General features: G+C 40.9%; 1 protein-coding gene across 1 annotated transcript in view; it reads right to left on the reverse strand.

Moving 5' to 3' along the window:
- Window positions 1-13,826, reverse strand: part of LOC311005992 (NLR family CARD domain-containing protein 3-like) — a gene marked incomplete at its 5' end in the record, with an annotated part of 40,732 nt that overhangs the window by 5,975 nt on the left and 20,931 nt on the right. Inside the window, 2 exons of the mRNA XM_083998592.1 lie at window positions 11,401-11,577; window positions 13,151-13,327. Of these exons, the coding sequence (XP_083854718.1) occupies window positions 11,401-11,577; window positions 13,151-13,327 (354 nt within the window). The remainder of the gene's footprint in view (window positions 1-11,400; window positions 11,578-13,150; window positions 13,328-13,826) is intronic.

Here is a 13,826-nt window from a genome sequence, read left to right on the forward strand (position 1 = left end):
TAACAATGTGGAACAATAAGGTGGATGTATAAAAAACTTATTTCTCCACTCCATATATTGATTTTTCGTGGCTTCATTGTAAACAAATGCACTTTCAGCTTCATTGTAAACAAATGCACATGGCCAGGGACTGCTAGCAAAACAGCGGAAAAGCGAGCGGACTTCCATAGTTCCTCTTTGATTAAACATTCGAAATCCCTAGTTTAATGTTACCCTGCTCTCACATTTCCATTGAAGGTAGCTCCCCTCCCCAAGCACAGACTTTTTTATTTTTATTTTTTACCCCAAGCACAGATTGACGCAGGCAAGGTGCGCGTGTTTGAGTCAGGGCGGAAGAGACCACATCCATCAGAAAGGAGGGGGGTTGTGATTTTTGGAAAAAGGCAATGATGTATTTCTGAGATGGACTATGACATTATTTGTAATACATTTCACTCAATATGACCACTGATCATAGCTAGATGGTAAAATAATAAGTAAGGTAATGTAAAAAAAAAAAAAAAAAAAATCATCCCTCGGTTTCTATTGACATGACGCCGCGGGGTGTTTGTGCAAGACGCTATATCTGAAGACCCCACATGCACCCTGTAACTATTAAGGTGGCGGCCAAAAATCACCTTAGATCGGCAGGAAAACCCTGTCGGGTAAAGTCGGGCGGACATGTGCGTATGCACATGTAAAGACTGCGCCGCTAAAAAAAAAAAAAAAAGATGGCTCGGGTCACCTGCTCCTCGCAGGGACGAGCAGTCAGCTGCTCCTCTCTCTTCAGCCTGTAGCCTACACTAATGTTTGGCTGTACTTGGTATAAAAAATCCATCTAACTTCATTCAGTAGCATGGGTAAACTATACAAAGACGTGTGTGTGTGTCATTTAAGTCAGACGGTCTGACGCAGCGCTCCTGTAATGCGCACTATGGTTGGTTTGAAACGTGTGCGGGAATTTCTCGCATTATGAGTGATATATTTGCGGGTTAAATCAGTTGAAAAGTAGGTTATTTATGTCGGTTATTTGCACTTAAAAAGTTGGGAAACCATTAAAGTTGAAAAAGTAGAGCTCAAATGAACTTTGTAGGAGCCAAGTTGTGGCGCCCCCCATTTTTGCCTGAGCGCCCTCCTCTCAGCCCTCACGCTCCCAGCGCCCCCCACAAAGTTCAGAACGCCCCCGTTGAGAAACCCTAGAAACTTCATCCTCCAATCTCTCTGTCCTTTGACTGTCCGGACCCTGAACATCACACAGGGACAACATGGAGCTGCTTGTTGTGCTGGTTATTGAGTTTTATTAATGTTTACATCAGGCTGAGTTCAACAGTATAGGCTACTACTGTGATTTAAGTAGTAAATATAATGAAATGTAATTCATATCATAATAGTGTAGTGGCAATTCCCCAAATATTGTGTTGGTCATGAAATCCCCAGAACAAGTTACTGCTTGAACTATTTCTATGTAGCTACAGTAGGCTATGACCCATTCTGAGTCACATTAGAAGTCTGAAGTTTGTACGTCTGTACACCACAACTTTGTTTTTGTTTTTTTCTTTTTCCTTTTTTGTTTTTTTTCCCTTTTTCTCTTTTCTAAATTAATTTATGTGATTCAGTATCTATACTTTTTGTGTTAGTTTTATGCTTGTTTAGTCTGATGTTTTTCATTGTGTTGTGTTTTTTTTTTTTTTTCTTTTTCTTTTTCTCACACTTTTTAATCTATATAAATTGAAAAATGTATCGGTAAATTATGATAAATTTGATTGTGATTCATTATTTCTGACTTCCTGGTTGCCAATAAAAAAAAATTTAAAGCAAAAAAAAGAAGTCTGAAGTTTTACAGTTCTCAAATGTAGAAATTTGCTATGCAACCACCTTATTATTTAGCCTTCTGGTAGTCATTTCAACAATTAAAACTGCAAATTTTTTTTATTGTCCTCAATGTTACCATTGGCAAATGTAGATGTGATGGGCCGGGGAGCGCTACTTCGCCTTGGGCCTCGCATATCTCCCAGTCGGCCCTGGTTACATTGTGTCTAGCTGTCGTCACAGCAATTATTACAAGCACACCTATTGGTCATTGCTAATACTGTATGTCTATTAAGCTCATTACTTTCAATAGAGCCGAGAAGGTGGAACATAGTAAAATATTTTTCATTCTAGTTATATATATATATATATATATATATATATATATATATATATATATATATATATATATATATATATATATATATATATATATATATATATATATATATATATATATATGTGTGTGTATGTATATATATATATATATGTGTATGTAGCCGAGAAGGTGGAACATAGTAAAATATTTTTCATTCTAGTTATATATATATATATATATATATATATATATATATATATATATATATATATATATATATATATATATATATATATATATATATATATATATATATGTGTATATGTTTACGTTTATTTAGAAGAAGTTTAATTGGTGCTGATTAAACTTGTAAATGAATGCTGCTCTGGATCGATCAAATTCGTTCCTCATATTCTGATTATTTTTAAACAGTGGCCAAACAACAGAACCATTTTATTATATTAGACCAGTGGTTCCCAAAGTGTGGTACGCGTACCCCTAGGGGTACGTGAGCACATTGCAGGGGTACGTAGAAACATTTATTTATTTATTTATTACCAAGATGATAATTAGATATTCCGAGTCACTTCAGAAGCCCATTACTGAAATGGTACGTTTGCCACAACTAGTTCCCCCCAGAAGACAACAACCTGTAGCACAGCTTTGTATAGTTGTCAAAAGTATCGATGCAAAACGGCGCATCTGGATACAAGACTGATTTCTAAAAGTATCCATATTAATAGTGCGCTCCCACAGCGCCCGACGCGCGTACTTGACAGGCAGAGCAGAGCAGAGGTGAGCAGGCAGCGTCCAGAGCGTTTGGACCTGAGTAACTGAGTTACACAGAACTAGACACACGTAGGGTGAATTTAGCTGTAAGAGTTTAAAACGGCGAAATTAACGGCAACACTCCTCTGTCGTCTCCTCTCTTTTTCTCCGCTGTCTGCGTGCACGTGTGTGTGTGTGTGTTGTGAGAGAGGAGGGAGGGGGGAGCCCCGCCCGTCAGAGGAGATGCATGAATGTAATGAAACAATAGCAAAACGCTGGAATTACACAACTCTTAGTTAGCTTTTCATTTAATAATAATAATAATTAAAAAAAACATCTGTTATAAGTCCTTTTGATTATGATAAAAAATAAAATAATGGAACAATAATAAGCTGGGAGGCACTGCTGCTGTATTGAATATGATGTCATATTCAATATTTTCCTGGGTATTGGCATTGAGTTTGAAATTGACATCCTACAACTCTGTGAAGACACATTTGACCACAACAAACACCAAAACAGCCAGAAACAACTAAAATGCAGGAGAATATGTGTAAAATGTCTTTGTACAAATTGAAGAGAGAAATTGAAATGATTTTCGTTTCATTATCAGTTGTGTTACGTTCTATATGACCACTTTTGGAGAATCATCAACACGTATGAGGGAGGGGGTACTTGTGGTATGGCAAAAAGGCTCTGGGGGTACGCAAGACAAAAAAGTTTGGGAACCACTGTATTAGACTATATATTTTCCATTTTTGCTGAGCATAAGGTTTGTTCTAAATTAAATAAAAGCCTGTCCCATACAGACACGTGTAGGGCTGCCCCCAAATAGTCGACCAAGCACTGGTCGACCAAAAAATCATTAGCCGACCAAAATTTCATTGGTCGATTGGTCGCAGGAAAAAAAAAAAAACATTTGGAGCCGTGTCTTGTCAAAATTAAGCCAACATCAATGACTGAACTGTATAGGAAAGGTTATGGGGCTTTTATTTTGAAGGGCCAGATACAGGAAGTCGTGACGTGACACTTTTTTTTTTTTTTTTTTTACACGGCACGGCCGTCTCTCTCACCGCTGTCACCATTAGCGGGTGCTGTGTCTGAGACCCGGTCCCGTCCCACAGCGCTCACCGGCGGTCAGTCTCAGTGTCACGGAGCGGATCCATGATAGTCCCCGCTGCAGTCAGAGACCCGCACCCATAGACACATGTCTATGCCCGCACCGCTCCACGCCGCGGACCCCCACCCCCGCACCCCGTCACACAGCCTGAGCTCAGTAACTGTTTACCCTCCTCATCTACTGTGTTTATTGGTGATAAACGGGCATTCTGCCGGTAATAACGGTGAAACACGACCGGCTTGTTGTTAAATCTCGGACCCAACACGGCCGGAGTCACGAGCATTAATTAATTCATTCTCAACCTGACCGCGGGCAAAAAAAAAAAAAAATTATAAAATTTTTTTTTTTTTTTTTTTTTTTTTTTTAATTTTTTTTTCCCCTCAAGGTGGGGGGTCGATTAGTCGACTAATCGCCATAAGTGACGACTACTGGTCGACCAACAAAATCTTTGGTCGGGGGCAGCCCTAGACACGTGTCTCTCTAAACGGGTCCGCTCGGCACACACAGAAACATGGATGAATGAAACCTATCAACTTTGTATCGGCCGCGTCTTGTAGCCTATTTCTATCGAGGAAAAGTTATTTCAGGATATGTTTTATCGCCCAGCCCGAAAGTGACACAGGCTATTGCCCGTTCATTCACGAGAAATCATCCAGCAACACTCTCAATCAAACAAGGTGGGGAGTGAGAAATCTGCGGCACTACTGTACAGTAGTTCGCTCATTTTAAAAACACAGACGGGTGTGTTTGGAGCTGACGAGACTGAGGACTGAAAAATGAGAGTGAGACGTAGCTGCCGTCGTTACATTTGTCTCATTGAAAAACTATAGGCTACTGTATTATTATTATTATATTGCATTCGTGTTCACTGCTCCGTGCTGCTGTCTTATGGAGGCGTCTTCCTGCTCACAGATGCCACCTGGCAGTTGTTTGGGCACATTGCAGCTTCTGGTGAAAACACAATTACTCCTCCACAAAAATCAGCCCGATCGTGGGCGCGCGCGCGCACACACACACACCACTGTCACCACACCGGCTGTCAGTGGAAAGCTTTACAGATTCTGCTTATTTTTTCTTTTCAACATCTACAGTCTATTTGATTGAATTTGCCACTGGAGACATTTAGTGATCTTGTGGATTCTTTGGATGCAGGATCTTGGCTTGCTAGGTCCTAACCTGAATTCTGGTGATTCGATTTGATTTCTGCTTCTGCAGATTAGGCATTTGTGTTCATTGTCCCAAACTATGGAACAACCTCCCACTGCACATCAGACAAGCCCCCTCACTGTCCATCTTTAAAACTCGTCTTAAAACCCATTTTTATGGCTTTCAACCCAGCATGAGGCTCTGCTCTTGTTTGAGTGTTTTGTATTAGGGCCCGAGCGGACAACGTCCCGCAAGGGACTTATTGTAATCGTAATGTTTATTATTCTTTGTCCGAAGTGATTGCATTTTTGGAGCCTTTCCCCCTAGTGCGGGGGAGACTTTTTTTTAGGATAAAAAAAAACATTTACCCAGGCATGCAGCTTGTTTGGTACAGTCCCCCTCTCAAAAAATGTTCCGCGGCGCGACGTTCCGCCGCTCTGTGTTCCCAACGTTTTGTACGCTACACTCACCGGTATTGGGGTATATGAAAAATGCATATCATAAAAAAAAAAATCACCGGTATTCGGTATGAACCGGTATACCGCCCAGCCCTACCCACTTTTATAGAATTCAAACCAAGATTTTTTTTTTAAAAACTCATTTTGCTCTTTACTGAGCAAAGTGCATTTCAGAGCACATGAATGAAACTGAGGAGGATCATGGCAACTGCATGTACGGAAGTGAATAAAAAAATATCAAACTGCACAAAATGGAGACCAACAAAATGATATATTTGACTTCTAATGCATCTCTGCATTCAGAGCATATTCACAAAAGTGAATAAATATCAAATTGCACAAAATAAAGACCCACAAGATAAGGTATTTTCACTGCATTCAGGCCACATTAATAAGAAACTGATATCTTTGCATTCAGAGCAAATGGAGCCAATAATAAGAAACTGAGGAGGACCATTACAACTGCATGTGTTCACATGTCTCGTGTGCCTTTCAAAATAAGTTATTTTTCAAATGTCCAACATCAGATGTGCATTAAATATTATTTACGTTTTTGACCAGCTGTCCGCGACCCATCCAGAACGGGTCCGCGACTAGGGCTGGGTATCAATCAAAATTTTTCGATACCGGTACCGATACCGATACCTTCACTTCGATACCGGTTCCTGAACGATACTTTTTTCGATACCAATTTGATAATATCAGTTCTAAAAAAAAATAAAAATTACATTTCACATTACGGTACAAATCTTGAGCTGTATTTTTCTATTTCAACCAGCAGCTTTTCTAAGGGTCAACAGGTAGATCATTGCAGTCACTATATTTAGATGAATATTGCAACCTGAAAATTACTACTTTCATACATATTTTTTGTAGTTGACATATTTTTTAAATAGGCTATGGGTTTCTGATTTGTTGAGGGAAAATGCAAAAAGTGTTACAACTGTTCCTGCTCTCCCCTAAACATTGCTGTCAGGTAGGCCTATGTAAAAAAAAAAACTAAAAAAAAAACTGTGACGTGGTGGCCGCCGGCCGTGTTGTGATCCTCCAGAACACAGAGATGTCCAGTCCGCCCCTGTGTACAGCTACACTTGCGCTCCAGCATTTTGCGAGGAGAGGCAACGCTGCTCTGATGTCTGCTCCCTCTGTATGTGCGCGTCACGGAGCCGCACATACAGAGGCGACAGAAAGAGGCAGGAGGGACTGATAACATGAAATAGCCGAATCATAATCTGTTATGTGCATCCTCAAAAACTTCATTTCAATTCTAAAACATGCAGAATTAGTCTGTTGAACTCAATTATAAATGCTGTGAAGCTACGAGTAATGGCGACTATCAATCTCTCGCCAAGAAAATACGTTTAGCTTTTTGATGTCTTTAATGAATTCGTATCATCATGAAAATCGATACACAGGTCAAGAATGACAAGGTCTCTGATCTGATAGGGGCGATGCCCATGGGCGGGACTTAATGCCTCTATGGCGCCCGTCGGAATTTTAAAAGACCCCTTCCCATAGGGCTTTTTTTGGACTAGGCACATGAAATTAGGTACACATGTGTAAGTTTACCAGACGAAGAAAAAGGTCTCTTGCACCAATCATCTACTCCAAACAGGAAGTCGGCCATTTTGATTTTGGCTCGTCATTTTGGCGTGATTACCACATTATCATAGATCATCCAGAGACCATGCTGACCCTTCCGCCCCTGTGTACAGCTACACTTGCGCTCCAGCATTTTGCGAGGAGAGGCAACGCTGCTCTGATGTCTGCTCCCTCTGTATGTGCGCGTCACGGAGCCGCACATACAGAGGCGACAGAAAGAGGCAGGAGGGACTGATAACATGAAATAGCCGAATCATAATCTGTTATGTGCATCCTCAAAAACTTCATTTCAATTCTAAAACATGCAGAATTAGTCTGTTGAACTCAATTATAAATGCTGTGAAGCTACGAGTAATGGCGACTATCAATCCCTCGCCAAGAAAATACGTTTAGCTTTTTGATGTCTTTAATGAATTCGTATCATCATGAAAATCGATACACAGGTCAAGAATGACAAGGTCTCTGATCTGATAGGGGCGATGCCCATGGGCGGGACTTAATGCCTCTATGGCGCCCGTCGGAATTTTAAAGGTCTCTGATCTGATAGGTCTTTAAAGGTCTTTGACCTGCATGTCTGTAAGTCAAAGGGTGTGGCTGCTACATGCTACCATAATGGAACCATCGCCATGCATATTCAGGCAGCTCTCTCTCCCACATACTTCATCCCAACTGCTTCAAATTGTATGTACATGATAACAGTCCCACTCTCTACGCCTCCATATGCTCAAAGGCAATCTTGAACATGCTGCCCCCTTATGGAAACAGGAAGTGCCGTATTTTACATCAACATTGTCCGACTTGCTCAAAACTTCACATGTGATGACCATCCACACCTTAGCTCACCTGGCCACATCTGGTTAACGCCCCCTGGTGGATGAACGGAGAATTGCATTTTTTTGCTCCTTCCAGGTTTTCTCTCACTTCTCACGCCACAGCCACAAGTGGCATGGGGGAGCAAGGGCCCGATCATCGCCACTTGCGTCTTTAATTGTTTTTATTGTTTTAACATTTTTATTGTTTTATTCTTTTTATATTGTCTTTATCTTTTATGTCTTACGTTCTATTCTTATGTACAGCATTTTGTTCTTGTTGTTTTTAAAGTGCTTTATAAATGAAGATGAGTTCAGTTGAATTGTTATATAGAAGTTTCAGGGTGAAACCTGTTTTAGGAGAATCTGCTACAGCAGGGGTTCTCAACTAGTCTCACTCTGGGACCCACATTTTCCCATGGTCATTAAGTCGCGACCCACTTTTAGAGCTGGGCGGTATGACCAAAAATTTATATCACGGTATTTTTCATAATTATATCGGTTTCACGGTATTTGACGGTATTTTTTTTTTTCATGTATGACTGGGTGTTAACCCCATTTTCTAATAATTTAGAGAATAATTACTGCAGTAAATTGGTTTAGAATGACCTATTTTACTGTCACAAGGAGTGAAACTTGTAGAAGAACATTAGTATCCAGACTAGTATTAACACGGGTTTGAATGGTCCCACAAAATGCTGCTGTTCACAAAGAGGTGGCAGTGGCTCATAACTGTAATGAGGTGAAGGAATCAGAATGCATGACTGTTGCAGTCAAAATACAGAACCCTTTATTAATATAATACAGACTAAAAAAATAATCAACTGGATTATATAGAAAGATTTTTGCACATGAGAATAATCATCAATCTAAAATACTATCTAATAAATATCTGTTCCCAAAATGAATTCATGACATCAATTATGAATTAACATTTCTTCACACACACAAAAAAGCCCAGACAGTAGGGCTACTGCTTTGCAAGTCAATCTGTGTCCTGCAACACGGTGGCATGGAGGGGCTGTGCTCAATCAGAGGTGTGGCTTCAGATCATAACAACAGGTTGAGAGCCAGAGGACTTCTCTCTGTCTGTGTTAACTGAGGCAGTGAAACACACCTGCATTAGTGGCCTTGACTTTATGAAGTTGATCGCTTTGATGCTGTCGTTTAAAATCTCTTGTAACACCAACCTGAATTCATAAAGTTTCCTCATGAAGCAGTCAGGAGGCTCACCGACATGACGTGCATGTTTTGTGTTGAGATGCGTCTGGAGATGAGCCAGCTTTATGCCACTGTTTGCTAACTTCTCCCCACAGAAGAAAAAAAAAAACACGATGGCTCAAGTGGGTTGCAACTCGTGGACGTAAATCCCTTCATCACAAATTCTTCTGAATACTGTCGGGACTTTACCGGCGCTGGTTTCGCCTTTTTTAAAAAATGTTTATGACTTATCCCTCCTGTTTCAGCAGCGCTGCTGCTACACATCAACCGCGACTCCGTTATTTGATTGACAGGCGATGCCGTGCTGCAAATGTCAGGTTCTGTCTAGTGCGGGGGAGACTTTTTTTTAGGATAAAAAAAAACATTTACCCAGGCATGCAGCTTGTTTGGTACAGTCCCCCTCTCAAAAAATGTGCCGCGGCGCGACGTTCCGCCGCTCTGTGTTCCCAACGTTTTGTACGCTACACTCACCGGTATTGGGGTATATGAAAAATGCATATCATAAAAAAAAAAATCACCGGTATTCGGTATGAACCGGTATACCGCCCAGCCCTACCCACTTTTATAGAATTCAAACCAAGAATTTTTTTTTAAAAACTCATTTTGCTCTTTACTGAGCAAAGTGCATTTCAGAGCACATGAATGAAACTGAGGAGGATCATGGCAACTGCATGTACGGAAGTGAATAAAAAAATATCAAACTGCACAAAATGGAGACCAACAAAATGATATATTTGACTTCTAATGCATCTCTGCATTCAGAGCATATTCACAAAAGTGAATAAATATCAAATTGCACAAAATAAAGACCCACAAGATAAGGTATTTTCACTGCATTCAGGCCACATTAATAAGAAACTGATATCTTTGCATTCAGAGCAAATGGAGCCAATAATAAGAAACTGAGGAGGACCATTACAACTGCATGTGTTCACATGTCTCGTGTGCCTTTCAAAATAAGTTATTTTTCAAATGTCCAACATCAGATGTGCATTAAATATTATTTACGTTTTTGACCAGCTGTCCGCGACCCATCCAGAACGGGTCCGCGACTAGGGCTGGGTATCAATCAAAATTTTTCGATACCGGTACAGATACCGATACCTTCACTTCGATACCGGTTCCTGAACGATACTTTTTTCGATACCAATTTGATAATATCAGTTCTAAAAAAAAATAAAAATTACATTTCACATTACGGTACAAATCTTGAGCTGTATTTTTCTATTTCAACCAGCAGCTTTTCTAAGGGTCAACAGGTAGATCATTGCAGTCACTATATTTAGATGAATATTGCAACCTGAAAATTACTACTTTCATACATATTTTTTGTAGTTGACATATTTTTTAAATAGGCTATGGGTTTCTGATTTGTTGAGGGAAAATGCAAAAAGTGTTACAACTGTTCCTGCTCTCCCCTAAACATTGCTGTCAGGTAGGCCTATGTAAAAAAAAAAACTGTGACGTGGTGGCCGCCGGCCGTGTTGTGATCCTCCAGAACACAGAGATGTCCAGTCCGCCCCTGTGTACAGCTACACTTGCGCTCCAGCATTTTGCGAGGAGAGGCAACGCTGCTCTGATGTCTGCTCCCTCTGTATGTGCGCGTCACGGAGCCGCACATACAGAGGCGACAGAAAGAGGCAGGAGGGACTGATAACATGAAATAGCCGAATCATAATCTGTTATGTGCGCGTCGCGGAGCCGCACAGAGAGACGCAACGAAATACCGGAGCATTCTGTGCAAAGCGCCAGTCAATTTAAGCACATGAAAAACAATGAAAACCGGACGTTTTCATGAATTTATATTTTTAAAAAAAACAAACAAACCCGGACGCCCTGGACAGGACGTAAAAGACATGTGCGGGTAAAAGAGGACGTTCACCCTGCATGCGCCAACCACGTAATGTTACAGCTGATCACCGTCAGCATTATCAGATCTTGATCACGTGATTAACGTCTGGGTACCGAAACTTGGCACCGAAAAACGAGGCATGTTTTGATACTCGGTACTACCGAAACGTTTCGGTCGGTGCCACAAAAGAACCGAAGTTCGGTACCCAGCCCTATCCGCGACCCACTTTTGGGTCCCGACCCACCAGTTGAGAACCACTGTGCTACAGTACATCGCCACAAATGTACACATGTATTTATCCAGACATCGTAACATACCATAGTGTCTCCAGCTCCTTATTTGGATCCTCACGTATGGCACAGAGCTCGCGTTCCCCACCCTCTGCTGGGTGATTGTAGCTCAGATCCAGATGTTTCAAACTAGAAGTTGCGTTGAACCTAATAGCTGAGGCTAGGGCGGAGCAGCCTTTCTCTGTCACCTGACAACCTGACAGCCTACACACACACACACACACACACACACACACAAAGATTTTATCAGGAGTAATATGTGAAATTATCATTATGATCACGCAACTCTATCTCACATGCAGTCAAGACATTCACAAAGTTGCATTTCCACTGCAGGAACTTTGGGGTCATTTTACAGGGCCGGGCTTGCACTATTATGCGACGACTGAAACTGCAATTAAAGAGGAACTATGCAAGTCCTCCCGCTTTTCCGCTGTTCTGGTTACGCTGCTCTCAGCCATGTGCATTTGTTTACAACGAAGCCAGCGAAAAATCAATAAATTGAGCGTGGATAATGTTAGATAACATCAGGGCCGGCCCCTGGCATAAACACTCTATGCGGTTGTTTAGGGCCACAGCCGTTAGGTGGGGGGCCACATGATCAGAAAGGTACCGGGGTTCATTCAAGTCATTTAAACATCCTGAGGTCTGCACACACGCTATGAGCTTTATATGTAATTTGAAGTCAATATTCAGCTTCTTTTATCTCACATTTGAGACATTTGGTGAAAATAGAATGGCAGAATGACAACATTTGTGCTCAAAAAGCAATCTTACAAAATTTCATTTTAGACTTGTTTTCTACACTTATCTATTACTGTATTTATATCCTATTTCAAGCACCAAAAAACAGTTCATTCTCATGACTGAAGGTGTGTTTTCACAAGGGATTTGAAATTTTTCAAAAAGCAGACCTCAAATTTCCAGCATTTGGCCTAAATTATTTCTTTATACAGTGTTCTAGGAAAAACTGGCCTCAGTGTGCTTACAACGGAGGTTCTAATATTTAGACATAAAACACTTGAGTATTGTTACATCTGGAAGTATCTTAAAAAGATACATTTAAGAAAATATGTTAAATTCGAGAAAATGGCCTCAAACCTCAGAGGGCATAAACATGTCTGTATTCAGTTTTAACCAGTGATTTGGTGTTTGCGCTTAGAGTGGGCCACAAACAAAAATCTTGTTTAGGGCCACCAAAATCCTAGGGCAGGCCCTGGATAACATAAATGATGTCACGGCGTGTGTGTTTGTGTAGTCTTAACCGTCATCAACAAAAGATTACAGTACAGAGGTTACAGAGCGCGTTTGTGTCGCGGGGTGCAGAGACGAGAGCTGGGACACCGGGGCGGCGACCGAGTAACTTACACTGAGGCAGAGAGCCTCCGTTCTCACTCGTAAAACCCCTGCTTTTTTTTTTTTCAAGAAAGCGTCTGCACTGCCGGATAAAACAACAAAAGCAGTAAAAAAAAAAAAAAAAAATGCACAACAACTGCACGATGATCGAAACCCCCACGGGTCCTGGTCTGCAGTGGAGAGGGAAGAGTGAGAGGATGGTTCCTGTAAAAGATCCCACCCGCTCCCTTTACCAGGAACCCCTGCAGTGGAAACGCGCTTAATTATAAGACTGGCCCTTGTTGCAGTCCAGGCTGCCAAAAAATAGGAATAGCAGAAAGAGGAATTTACTTTAAATGTAATTGACGAAACTCATGATTTTTATCCAGAGTTTCTACGTATGTTGTGGATGCAAATTTACCTGACCAAACTGTTTACTTACTTGAGAGTCTCCAGTTTACAGTGTACACTCTTTAGGCCATCACCAAGTAGCTCTATACCTGAATCCAGCAGGTCATTATGACTCAGGTCCAGTTTTGTGAGGTTAGACGATGCACATGTGAGGACTGAGGATGTTAAGCCTTTGCAGGACTCCTCAGTGAGCTTGCACCAACTCAACCTGTGAAAGAATTAGTAATCAGAAATTCCCAAGAAGCATCAATTACAGTATGCACTAGGGGTGTAACGGTACACACAAGTCACGGTTCGGTACGTACCTCGGTTCAGGAGTCACGGTTCAATACGGTTTCGGTACAACAGACACTAATTGAATGTAAAACTAAAGTCTATAAAAAAATATATATATATAAAATTAAAAAAGTGCATTAGGAGTGTTATAATGCCATTCATTAATTCTAGAGGAAAAAAAAACTTGCACTTGACAACTGGCAACTATTATTAAAAAAACAAAAACAAGGAACTAACAGCAATGTTGGTTTACGCAGTTAATTTAGACCAGATGCCAGTTGCTTTGGTGATGTTTCTGGTCCTGTCTGTGTTCATGTCAAGAGGCTTAAAAGCAGCGGGATAAGTTGTTATACACATGTTGTCTTTTTCCTTGCACCAGTGATTGACGTGTGTGTGTGTGTGTGTGTGTGTGTGTGTGTGTGTGTGGGGGG

Source organism: Trachurus trachurus (assembly GCF_905171665.1).
Source record: "Trachurus trachurus genome assembly, chromosome: 22".
NCBI lineage: Eukaryota > Metazoa > Chordata > Actinopteri > Carangiformes > Carangidae > Trachurus > Trachurus trachurus.